Source organism: Delphinus delphis, chromosome 11 (assembly GCF_949987515.2).
Source record: "Delphinus delphis chromosome 11, mDelDel1.2, whole genome shotgun sequence".
In the NCBI taxonomy this organism is placed as follows: Eukaryota; Metazoa; Chordata; class Mammalia; order Artiodactyla; family Delphinidae; genus Delphinus; species Delphinus delphis.
Genome location: NC_082693.1, coordinates 87,645,855 through 87,659,445, shown reverse-complemented (window position 1 = coordinate 87,659,445; position 13,591 = coordinate 87,645,855). Strand labels below are relative to the sequence as shown.

Genomic DNA, 13,591 nt, shown 5'->3' with positions numbered 1-13,591 from the left:
TCCAATGCATCCCTCTCACCCTTAAATTCCCTGACATCTCTGAATCACTTGATGCTGTCCACTGCCTCCTTCTTACAAAATGAAATCTTCATTTAATTGCCATGATCTCACACCAGCCTGGTTCTCCTTCCAACTTCTCAGTCCTCTTCAAAGACATTTTTTCTTCTGCCACTCCTTCAGTGTAGGCCTGCCCGGCTTTCTTCTCTCCCTGGGAGATCTCATCTACTCCTACTGCTGCTTATATGTTTATGCCTCTCAATCTACAGCCGTCCTTGACTTCCCTCCTGACCACACTGTCAGCATTTCCGGGCAGGAGTAACCTATTAATATTTTAAACCCAGCATCTCCAAATCAAGACAGGTACCTTTTCAATCTGCCTCTCTTTCTGCATTCCCAACTTCAGTTAGTGGGAACTCACTAGAGTTGTCTCTAACTTCTTCCTCTTCTTCATCCCCAGCCCTGTCCTCTGAGTAGCCAAGACCTATTAGTGCTACTCCCACATCACCTCCTCATCCATCCATCCCTTCCTTCCCATCCCCACCACCACTGCCTTCATTTAAGCCCTCACTTCCTCTTCCTTCATTATTGCAATACCCCATCAGTCTGCTGCTTCCTGCCACCAGAGTGATTCTCAGCCACAGCGATGAACAGTTCACCCTCTCTGCAAGCCAAAAAAACCCATTTTTTTTCAATAGTTCCCCATTGTCTTAAAAATAAAGTTCAAGTTATTTTAGCCGGGCTTTCAATGCTTTCTAGAACCTAGTCTCAGCCGTCATTTCTAATCTCCTATTACTCGGCTTCTATTCTCCAAACACAGTTCCTTGCTTCTATGTAGGAATCCAGTCGATTCCCCGCTAGATGCTCTGCCTGTAATTGTTCCCCTTGGATTCTCTGCCTGTAATTCTCATTCCATTTTCACCTGCCCAATGCTATATCCCCCAAAGCCTTCCCTCCGAGTCCTCTGCTCACCTGAAGTTAGAACAAATCCCTCTTTTCTCTGTATCCTCATAGCATTTTTCATTTTGGACCCCAGTTGTAACACTTACACCTTTTTACCTCATATTGAGGTGAAATGGGTTCATTTTTCCTCCAGATTGTAAGATTCTTCAAAGTCCACTCCACAGAAGATTATGAAGTTTGTGCTTTTTAAAATTAAGCGTTGTAACAGCAACTAGACTCAAAGTGTAAACTGCAGCTCTGGGACTGGATCTTTCTAGAGGGAGAATATGATACAGAAGCATAGAGCCATTGCACTGTGTGGCAGGAAGTGGGCATGTCTTACCGCCATTTGTTTCCCCTAGTCTAGGACTTTGCACATGTCAGAAGAATGGCATGTTCTAGCTGGAAGGCCTAAAAGATCATGCAGTCCAGTCTTCACGTGCCCTAGCATAGGGAACTGAGATCACTAAAGTTAGGGACTCGCCCAAGGTCACCAGATCAGTGAAAGGCCAAGCCTGAGGGCACACTCTCCCACACCCCTCTACAGCCCCTCCTTCTTTGCACCCAAGGGATGGGGGTGAGGTGTCACAGTTATTAATCAGTGTTATGAATATTCTAAAAGCAATACAATGTAATCAATGGATATGTCTGGGCTGAGTGTCCAAAGAAATAGGGAAGATCTTGAAGGACTTGCAATGTTTCTCCTTTCATGAATGCATCATTTCCATAAAACTCCTCTCCACTCCATTGATGCTACGCAGCCTGCGGGATCCTAGTTCCCTGAATAAACCCGAGCCTTGGGCAGTGAAAGCATGGAGTCCTAACCACTGGACAGCCAGGGGGTTCCCGAGAGTCAAATTGTTCTGTGGTTCATTAAGTGTTCAGTCACAGAAAAAGGGAAGACTAAACATTTTAAAAGGTCTCATTCCTGGATTGGTGCTCCTCCTGTAAGCCATTAGGAAAGTTCCAGAAAAACTGCCTGATTTTTTTTTTTTCCTCTAAAAAAAGTTACATGATTGAGATAGGATTTTTTTTTTCCAAAAGGTTTCTCAAAATCATTGCTTTATTCTCAATAGGACTTATTTTTTTTCAATAGGACTTTAAAGAAAAGTCTCATTAGAAGTCTCTCAAGAAATTTTATCCAGAAAAAAAGTTCTCTTTTAAAACTGCCTTTGTCCTTCTCTTTATAAACCACTCATGTCAGCCAAGTATATTATACTTATTCACACATTTTATACACATATTTTGAAGAAGTAAATGAAGAAATCTTTATTTCTTTTTTCCTGCATTAAAAGCAACCACATAACCTGTATAGATTAAACAAAATATACTCTTTTATTATTATTCCTACTTTAGAAAAGAGAATGTCAAGGTTCTCACCCATTAGCTGGAGCAGAAAAAAGGAATAAAGAGTGTTATTACTGTCCAACGAATACCCCTAAAAAAGTATCTCAAGGTTCTCCAATTAACAACTTGATTAATTAGCCTCTTCTTCAACACAGCCAGGAGGTAACATGAGTGCTTTCCCTTTTTCTTTTCTTTTTCCCCCTAATTAGCAAATATATCTTACCTATACTTGCTTCACTGAAACCTGCACTGGAGTAAGAACCAGCCTGGAGAAAAAATGGATACATTATAGGAGTTTGTCAGAATGTAACTAAGTAATGGGTAAGAGAAAATAGCTGTTCCATCTTGCTCATTCAAACCACAGAGCTCTGCCTGCTTCTAAAGAAAAAGTAGTTTGGTAGTAAATCATTGCACAACATTTATCTGAGCAGTAAGAAACAATAGAATCCCATAATAATTCATCATCATAAATATTAGTAGTAATGCATTTCAACATGGATTCAGCATTCCATCAGTCATGTCCCCTAGAACCTTACAATAGAAGACAGAACCCTAATAAAGTGTGGTTTACTCCATCCTTCTGAACACTGAAGAAATCACACTCACTCCATCTAGACATCATTTTTAACCAGGCTTACTCTCCGTATAGCTAATGAATAGTACTTCCTCCAAACACTAACGCTAACACTACTAACTTAATCATTGGATTGTAGCTTGCAGATGACCAAGGTCTGTAACCTATGCTTCTGTGAAGTAGTGGAATGAGGAGGAGGAACCTGAGTTGCAGAGAGGTTAAGAAGCATTTGCTGGTCACCTAGCTAGCAAATGACAGGGCAAGGGAGAGCACAGTCAGGTAGAAAGCAAGCCTGGGCTTCAGGGTCAGGCAGACTTAGGACTGGATCTCAGCTCACCTAATTCTAGCAACACTAACCTGGGCAAGGCATGTAACCTCTCCCAGCCTTTTTTTTTTTTTTTTTAAACTACAAATATGTATAATACCCACTTCACAGATTTATGAGAATAAACAGGACAAAATGTGAAAACCACACAACAAAATTTCTGGCACATAAAAGATGTTTATTGTTTATTTGCTTCCCTCTGTTTACACATCTGCAGAAAGGGGGTAATAAAACCTACCTCAGTGTGGGACTTAATGAAATAATACCTGGAAAGGGCTCAGCACTGTTAGTTTTCTCTTTGTCCTCTTCCCAGCACCCCCAAGCCCCCTCACCCCCAGAGCAAAGCTGTCTCCAGGGAAAGGGACAGTCAGCATATTAGAAGACTTTAGAGATAGGAAGTTTATATGTCAACAAGCATTTGACTTACCTACTGAACTTATAATTGTTTCTCAGGAAAAAAAAGACCAGAATTAAATATTTTTAAAAGACTTCTAGAGTCACTAGACAATTTCAGTATAGCTGGAAGCCCTCAAGGTGATAAAAGTATGAGAATGTCCCAACATCAATCCCTCCCATTCAACCATCTAAGCGTTTCCTTTTTTTTTTTTTTTAAGGTCACAGTGTCACTTTAACAGAAAGTTAGATGGAGTGAGAACAAGGGGGTGGAGGTGAGGGGTGCAAAGAAAAGGAAAATGAAAACACAACGCACAAGACACCTGAGAGGAAAAGTAAGTTTTCATACAAATCTTGAGTTCTCTTCCAAAAAAAGATCATTGCCACTGACACGTTACTATCTGCTAGATGCTATGAAGCTCCCACACGACCACTCTTGATAAAACAGGATGTTTCCAATATGGAATGTCCTTTCTAGCACCGCCATCCACACGCTTAGTCAACAGCACAGGCTGGCCTGGCCGCGTGCTCTGGCAAACGTGTTCCCAGGTGTCAGCTTTGGGCCACCTTCCTCCAAAGCACGGTGTCAATTACATTTCACATCAATTCCCAAATGAAGGAATGCAGGAAAAACCTTCCGCTCATCTTAAGGGCTGTTATTTAGTTAGTTAGCTAGTTTTGGAAAGTTCTTCTTTGGTTAAGATTGGATTTGTTTCAGTATTTACGTCCCTAATTTACCCACCCCGCTGACTGTGGCAAATCCTCGTTGTTTTCGCCCTTTGAGGAGTTCAGAGTCTGGTACAGTTTGTCTTTGAGAAGTACAGGAAGAGTTTCATAAGCATCTTTCAGTTGCAGGCACATAACCAATAGGGGGGGTGGAGGGGGTGGAAACAACTAGAATGTCAAAATCTTTTTTTCCCCCTAAAGCACTCATTTCTTTTTCCTAAGATTTAGTTCTGGAGAAAAGAAAAAAAAAAACAGATTGCAAATGCAAACCACCTCCGGAGGGAACCTTAGAGCAGACTCCAAAAGCGCGCGGCGCAGCGGGAGGGGTCCGGGCCGGCCCAGCGCTCGCTAACAGGCCCCCTCCTCGGGCTCGCTGCTGGGCGAAGGCGCCGACGAGGCCTTGGACTCGCCGTCGCTGTTGCATTCGGCCCTGAGTGAGGAGCCGGCGCCGGCCGCGCCCTCCTGACCCCGCGCGTGGCGCTCCAGCAGCTCCTGGAGGTGCTTGATGTAACGGATGGCGGCGCGGAGCGTCTCCACTTTGCTGAGGCGCTTGTCCGCCAGCTCGCGGGGCAGGTGAGCTCGGAGGCGCGCGTAGCCCTCGTTCACGCAGCGCACCCGCTGCCGCTCGCGTTCGTTGCGCTTGCGGAGGAAGGCGGGCTCGAAGGCGCCGTCCAGCGGCAGGGGCAAGTACGGCCGCCGCGAGGCGCAGCCGCCCCGCTCCCAGCACGCGGCGTCCAGACGCAAGGAGACCCTGAAGGGGTCCCGCAGGGGAAGGCGGGGCAGGGACCCAGGCACGCCCATGGGCCCCGGGAGCAGGTGGTACGGCAGGGTCAGCAGTCCGGCCTGTTTACGTTTCTCCATCATCCGCCGAAAAGCGAACCAATCACTCCAGAGGTGAATCTCTCAGCAGAAGACTGAAAATAAATCTTCAAAGCGGAGATGCTGGTCCATTCAGACTGCCTAGCACCGCCGCTGGTCTGCTTCTGGAAAAGGTTCTGGATCCGGAAGCTAGGTTCCAGAACAGGCTTCACGGAAACGTTGCATGATTCCCTAAGTTCATTGTACTCCTCGATCTTTTTATAATGATCCAGGCGGAGGTGATAGGCAAAGATTTAGGCGACCCCCCCCAATCCACACTTCAAACCCTGTCTTCCCTTCTGATCTTATTTCAAAAGATTACAAAAGGGGTTCCTCTACGCGGTCCCCTAGCCTGGAAATGTGAGCGCACACCAAACATATAGTAATCTTCCAAAGCCACCAAAGCTTTTCAATTACTGTAATCCACCGCTCTGTGTCTTCATGAACATAGGACTCGTCAAGGTTTCAGAAGAGCTCCTCCCAGGAACCAACAGATCTCCTGGCGGCTGAGCGAAAGTTTACCAGAGGCTTTCTCCTTGAAAATCAAGACTTGACTGCCCTTTGTGGTTTCCGGCGTCCAGGGCTAATGGAAAGAGCTTTTAGGCTGTTTGCAAACTTACACTTGCTCTTTCATTTCTGGAGAGGTGGAGAGAAGACCTCATCAAAGGGAAGAGTGCTCCCTTGTGGTTATAAAATGTGTCAAGTTAAGGAGGACCCCAGGGAAGTCTTGAGGGTTTTCTTCTCCAAAACCAAAACTTTTAAAAACCCAAGTAGACATTTTTTGAAGAGAACAGAAAAGAAACATACTTTAGCAACAAATATAAGGGTCTGCATATTATTATGTTGAACACGGGGGCCGTGATGTATTTGTGCTACTTCTTAAGAGCACATCAAAAGACTGAGCAGTAACGAACACTTTTAGCCAGAGTTATTTCTCACAGTGCTTACTGTAAACACAGCTTAAGCACTGCTTCCCGACCTCTTCTGATCCCACCCAGGATATAAGGACATCAGCTTTCCATAGTGTAAAGAGTATATTTCTATTGTATTCTTTTTGTCTTAAAAAAAAAAAGATGTAATTTATTTTCTCCCTTGGGGGTAAGAAAGCAACATTTGAAAGGTGGAGAGCCCCAGTTCCGAGGAGAAAGGATGATGGCTTTGAAGATTTGTCTTTCTAACACACAACCAAAAAATGAATAATTAATCCACCGTGTTAGTGAAGGGCTTTGAAGATGAAAGTGTCATTAAAAATCCAACTGTACTGGTTAATGTCAAAGAATGTGTTATCACACTGAAAATCAGATTTCCTGTTCTGCAAACCAGCACATTAAAGGCAGCTTCTACTTTAAAAGTCTGACTTAAAAACAAGAGAAGCAAAAACCCCCTACGTTTTCAATCAGACTTTCTGCCTATTCCTCGGGAGCCAAGGTGTCGCCCTAACATGTTTTTTTGACAAGTCCTACGCTTCCCTGTTTACTCTGATGATCTGCCTGAAGCAATTGGAAAAACACTTCCATCAAGGCAAGTAAAATAGAAACAATTATTCCTTTCAGGCATAAGTTAGTCACATTTTAAAAGGTGTAGCTCCCTCTGAGGCTTGTACCAGTAAACAAACATATGTCATCTTGATTTCTCAGTAGAGTTGAGACCTATCAGGAGGAAGCCCTACTGGGCGAAAAGCCCACCAGAGAGGCAGACAATTAGACCACAAGGAGCTTTTGGGCCATGTCAAAGATGTTGGCCATTACTCTAAGAGTGATGGGAAATAAATGAGGTGTTTTGAGCAGACAGGTGACGTGGTAAGATTTGTTTTTCTAGAAGATCACTGCAGAATGCAGAATAGATTGGAGGGGAACAAAAAAGAGAAGAGTTAAGATACCATTTTTCATCCTCAGATTGGCAAAAATTTAAAAGATTGCTAATAAGGATTGGGGGAAAGGGCAGAAGCATAAATTGCTGCAAGCTTTTGGGAAAATAATATTAATAGTGCACATCACATATCCTTTGACTCAGAGTTCTCTACAATTTTATCCTGCAAAAATAAATGCACCAGTATGGATTTATATGTACAATAATATTTATTACAGCATTGTTTGTAGTGATTAAAACAAGAGAATAAATGGAAATAGAGTGAATGTCCATCAATAGGGAAAGGGCTAATCCTTTTAACATACTGTCTTATTAAAAATAAGGAGTTAGATCTATATGTAAGAACTTGCAGAGATGTCCATAACACGATAAGTGAAAAAAAGCAAATGGTAGGGTAACGTATGCAGCATGAACTTAAACTATTCTGCACGATGTCTTTACATGAGCACAGAGAAAAAAGTAGAAAGACACACTCTAAACTTTTGTCATTGGTTGCCTAAAAAAGGTGGCATTGGGGGGCTTCCCTGGTGGTGCAGTGGTTGAGAGTCCGCCTGCCGATGCAGGGGACACGGGTTCGTGCCCCGGTCCGGGAAGATCCCACATGCCGCGGAGCGGCTGGGCCCGTGAGCCATGGCCGCTGAGCCTGCGCGTCCGGAGCCTGTGCTCCGCAACGGGAGACGCCACAACAGTGAGAGGCCCGCGAACCGCAAAAAAAAAAAAAAAAAAAAAAAAAGGTGGCATTGAGGATGGGGGAGTGGTTCACTTTTCTTTATGGATATTTCTACTATTTAAAGTATTACAAAGAACAAATATTACTTTTGATTTTCTCTGATCTAGTGAACTTTAAAATACTAAGGTAAAATATACAGAAAACTCAAATGATACCCTGGTCTGACCTAAACGAACAGATTTATCATTAAAATTTAAAGTTCTTGAGCCAAGTTTTCTGGCTTCTTATAAATTCTGTCTCTGAGGAATAAATATCTACAGGACTTTTTTTTTTTTCCCACTACTAATACCACAATCAACAATGGCCGGACCCTGATCCTATAGTGGTCTTTTTAGAGGGTCCAAGTAGTGTTAGGATTACTACATGATCTATATGGTCACAAAGAATGCTGACACTCTTTCTTACACTTTTTGAAGGTGCACGTGCATTGGAAATAAGTGGTTTTCCCAGTGAGATCCCAGTGAGAGAAGCATCATTTTACTCGCACAATGTGCGTGAGTGTGTATGTGGGGGGGGGGGTATGGGGGCAGGGGCTGCCTTCTTTCTTATATAAGAGATCAAAAGAGGAGATTCTGACTCCCCATCACTCCCCAGTCAGTTTTCATCCAGACAAATGTTCTCGCCAACTTTAAAGATGTCTTTCTTAAGACTGGCTAGATCAAGTTACAGATAGGCAAAACCGCCAAGAGCGTTTGGGACTAGGGTTATGTAGTCCTACTTAGATCTGCTTGTAAAAGGGGAGATGGGATTCACCCAGGCTCAGGAGATTTAAAGGTATCTCTAAGGCCAAGGAAAACTTCCACCCCTAAAACTCAGACAGGTCTCTCATCACTTGCTTGAAATATGTGAGATAAAGAGACTTAGATTGGCCCTTCTTGTGAAGTATTTGATATCACATTGTAGATTTTGGTATCCTAAACCCATGGCACAGAGGGCTGCTTACCCCCTGGCCCCATACCTGCAATTTGCATCAGCTGCCACTGATGGGGGAACAGGGAAACATATGTATTACCTCGTGATCCAAGTAAGATTTATCACAGGTGTAGTTACATAAATCTCAAATTGATGCTCTAACACAATTCTGGATGTGTTGTGAATGGATGGCTGACTTTGCAATTTATCTGAAAGAACTATTGAGCAAGGATGCCCAAATTTGGAAAAGAAGAGGAAAGTAACGTGCACGTTTAAAAAAAGTTATTTATTTATTCATTCATTTTGGGCTGCACTTGGTCTTCGGTGCTGGGCACAGGCTTTTCTCTAGTTGCGGCGAGCGGGGGCTACTCTTCGTTGCAGTGCATCGGCTTCTCAGTGCGGTGGCTTCTCTTGTTACAGAGCACGGGCTCTAGGCACGCGGGCTTCAGTAGTTGTGGCTCGCGGGCTCAGTAGTTGTGGCTCACGGGCTCTAGAGCATAGGTTCAGTAGTTGTGGCTCATGGGCTTAGTTGCTCCGCGGCATGTGGGATCTTCCCGGACCAGGGCTCAAACCCGTGTTTCCTGCATTGGCAGGAGGATTCTTAACCACTGTGCCACCAGGGAAACCCAACATGCACTTTTAATATCCGTGAGAGAGGAAAACTTTGGGATTCTAATTGGGATTGTGTTAAATATACAGATTAATTTGGAGAGAATTTACTTTTTTTTTAACATTGAATCTCTCCTATATGAACATAGTAGAACTCATTTATTCAGGCCTTCTTTTTGCCCTTTAATAAAGTTTCATATGTTTCTTCATGTAGATCTTACATGCTTCTTGTTATGGTTATCTCAGGATGTTTTACAGGTGTGATTGCTGCTGTGAATAGAATTTTTTCAAAGCTATTGACTTATTTCATGTTAATTTTTAATCCAGTCATCTCATGATCTCTCTTACTAGTTCTAATGATTTTTAAATGAGTGAAAATCTACATATAGTTAAACTCTCATATATTAAATACATCATTCAATGAGTTTTGATATATGTATACACTTGTGAAACAACACCCCACTCAAGATAGTTCTAATAGGTTTTTCGGGGGCCACACCACACAGCTTGTGGAATTCTAGTTCTCGGACCAGGGTTCAAACCTGGGTCCTCAGCAGTGAGAGCTTGGAGCCCTAACCACTGGACCGCCAGGGAATTCCCAATAGTTTTTGTTTGTTTTTTGTTTTTTTGGCCGTGCCGCAAAGCATGTGGAATCCCAGTTACCCAACCAGGGGTCGAACCTGTGCCCCCTGCCCTGGAAGCACAGAGTCTTATCCACTGGACCTCCAGGGAAGTCCCCCAATAGTTATTTTTTAAAGATAGTTTTCTACAATTTCTTAAACTGTAATCAGATCGTCTACAAGTAATGATAATTTTGTTTCTTCTTTTCTAGTACAACTCATTTATTTTTTCTTATTGAATTTCATTGCCTAAGATCTCTAGTCCAATGCTAGCATCCTTGTACTTTTTTATGGGAAAGCATCTAATGTTGCAGCAGTTTAGCTTTTGCCCCATTAAAATCTCTAAAGTAGATCAGAACAATACATTTGTTAAATTAACCTCAAAGCCTGGTGGTCCCTTGGCCAAAAGCGCATTCTTTTCCTTCCTCTAATGAAAACCATTTCAATAGAGCTGGCCAGAGATTATGCAATCAAATAAATTATCAGTAGAATAATACTTCAGACTTTTAAAAATCATTTATTTATTTATTTGGCTGCATCCGTTCTTAGTTGAGGCACATGGGATCTTTGTTGTGGCACGCGGGATCTTTCGTTGCGGCGTGAGGGCTCTTCTTTGCAGCGCGGGCTTCTGTCTCGTTCTGGTGCGCACACACAGGCTCCAGGGCGTGTGAGCTTAGTTGCCCTGTGGCATGTGGGATCTTAGTTCCCCGACCAGGGGTCGAACCCACATCCCCTGCATTGGAAGGCAGATTCTCAACCACTGGACCACCAGAGAAGTCCCCAATACTTCAGATTTTAAAAAGCACCCATTATCAAATTGCTAAGGATAAATTAAAACCCAAAGTTTAAATAACCTTACCCTATAGGTTTAAATTCAAAGGTATCAACATCGAAATTTCTTTGGTTAAACTCCACAGATCATTCCCCCCAGTTTCCGATTTTGCTCAGTCTCAAATAGAGGGGTCACACTGCCCAGTCTGAGCAAAGTTAGGGTTTCTTCAGCAGTTTTAGCCTGGGTGATCATCTACTGAAATTCGTGTAGTCTCTTCAAATCTGAGGAATTGAATTAGTTTATCACCACATGTTTTCTGCTTTTGAAGTCCATAGAACACACAAGATTATCCCAGTTCTAGTCCCATACACACTCCATTTAGAAAACAAGCCATTCTGCAGCCCTTAGAGAAGTTAAACCAAATACTTGGAACTTAACCCAAGAGAAATAATGTTCCAAATACCAGTGGTTAATTTTATACCCATGTAACAGTTTCCAAAGGTCAAAGCAGAAAATCAGTGGCATCCAAGAAAAGGAAGGCAGCCTCAAAATTGCCATCAAATAAACCACATCAAGACTCAGTAGCTTAAGAAAATAAGCATTTATTTAGTTCTTGAGCCTGAGGGGCAATGATTTAGGCTGAATTCTAGTATATGTCTAACACGGCAAACTTAGAATCAAGGGGCAGAAAAAACTTTTTTCTTTTCCTAGGATGAGCTATGAAGTCCCCTTGTAAAGGGCATGGTTACAAGAGGAGTGAAGAACTGGGGCCGGTAACATAATCACTCTAAAATAATTACACAATTTGAACTAGGGACATTTCAGGGGCTCAATAACCACACGTGACTAGTGGCTCCCATGTTAGACCGTCCAGTGCTAGTGTCACTGGCCTCCTTGCAATTCCTCAAACCTGTCAGGGATTCTCCTGCCTCGGGGCCTTTGCATTTGCCATTCCCTCTGAGTGAAACACACTTCCAGATGTGCAGATGGGTCACTCCCTCATCTCATTTGTTTCAAATGTCACATTTTCGATGATGACTTCCCTGTCTACCCTGTTTAAAATTGCAGCTCCTATCCCTGAGCACTATCTATATTCCTTGCCATACTTTTAATGGTATTTATTGCTATCTCGTATATTTTATATTTTAATTATTTATTATTTTTCTCCACTATAATGTAAGCTCCATAAAGACTGGGTATCTTTTGCCTGTTTAGTTCACTGTTATCTCCCCAGTGCCTAGAGCAATAGTAGGCACTCAACACATATTTGTTGAACCAACTCTAGCCTTTCCATGCCTTTCTGCAAATACTAAAGAAATAGTTAGAGTTATATTTGATAATTATAATTTATTATATCAGATTGTACATCATAAGTCTGGTTTCCAATAAATCAGGCTTATGCATGAGAATCCCAAGAATTCCAAAGAACAGGTTTACCCACGTAAGAAGTCGTATTTCCAGACCCTCCCTTACATGAGTGATCAGAAGTAGGATTTGAAACCTTAATTAGAGTCAATTGAAAGAAAAATATCCTAAGAAGCCCAGTCCAGGCCCAAACTTACCCAATTACTGTCCTTGTCTTTAGGGCTAGAAGATAACGTTTAAAGGTAATTTGTGCGGTTTCCCTGGTGGTGCAGTGGTTAAGAATTCGCCTGCCAATGCAGGGGACACGGGTTCGAGCCCTGGTCTGGTAAGATCCCATATGCCGTGGAGCAACAAAGCCAGTATGGCACAACTACTGAAGCCCGTGCGCCTAGAGCCCACGCTCCGCAACAAGAGAAGCCACCGCAATGAGAAGCCCATGCACCACAACGAACAGTAGCCCCTGCTCGCCTCAACCAGAGAAAAGCCCACGCACAGCAACGAAGACCCAATGCAGACAAAAATAAAAAAATAAATAAATTTTAAAAAAAAAGGTAATTTGCTGTTTCTGTCTTTGCCATCCAGCAAAATATTAATGCTTGCTATCTCGTTTGTCTTATACACAATTATCTCTAAGGTTTACCTTTGATTGCAACGCTACATCTTTGCTCCACAGTCTTTCTGATACTTGGGTTCTGAAAGAGCAGCTATGCTCTTCATTTCTACTTGTCTAATTGGTCAGTAATTCTATTGTTTTTATTGTCTCAGTGGCACCTTGGTGTCTCCTAAGTGGTAAGTCACCCTAAATCAGCTCCTTAGACAACTGTGGGCATCCATTTTACTGTAGGTCTCCAAGTAAGTAGATATTTGAGTCAATAAGCATAGCGCTGATTTATGCCAGTTTGACTTTCATTCATTTAACAAATATTTATTGAGAACCTAATAAATGCTGAAAATTGTGCTATGTCATATAGCATTAAGTAAGATGGACATGGGTCTTGTCCCCAAAACTTAAAATCTACTTGGCAAGACAGAAAATTAAACAATTAATTACAATGAAGATAAGGACGGTGAGAGAACATACAGTGGACCTAATCTGGTCTGGGGAATGGGGTTAGGATGCTTCAATTTTTGATGACCCTGATATCATTTTCTTTTTAAAGCAACTTTTTGAGTGTTTTTTTTGTAAAAGAAAGAAATGGAAAATTTTATTCAAGCCAAATTTGAGGATTATAACCCAGGAAGAGCATCTATCTCAGAAAGCTCTGAGAACTGTTTACTCGAGGTATTTTTACATACAATAAAACTCATCAATCTCAAATGTACTATTTGATGAATTTTGACAAATGTATGCAGTCATACACCCACTCCCACAATCAACATAATTACATCACCCTTAGAAGTCCCCTCATGCCCCTTTGCAGGCAGTCTCATTCCTCCCATTCATCCTCAACTCCCAACACTTACCTGCTTTTTATTACTACAGTTTTTCCTTTTTTAGAATTTCATATAAATGGATACACATATTGTGTAGTCTTTTGTGTATGGTTTCTTT

The 13,591-nt window shown here is 42.3% G+C and overlaps 1 protein-coding gene across 1 annotated transcript; it reads right to left on the bottom strand.

The window, feature by feature from the left end:
* Window positions 1-4,496: 4,496 nt before the first annotated feature.
* On the bottom strand, window positions 4,497-5,201 carry ASCL4 (achaete-scute family bHLH transcription factor 4). Its single transcript, XM_060023903.1, has one exon. The coding sequence runs from the start codon at window positions 5,166-5,168 to the stop codon at window positions 4,653-4,655; it is 516 nt and encodes a 171-aa protein (XP_059879886.1). The 5' UTR covers window positions 5,169-5,201; the 3' UTR covers window positions 4,497-4,652.
* Between the last annotated feature and the right edge of the window lie 8,390 nt (window positions 5,202-13,591).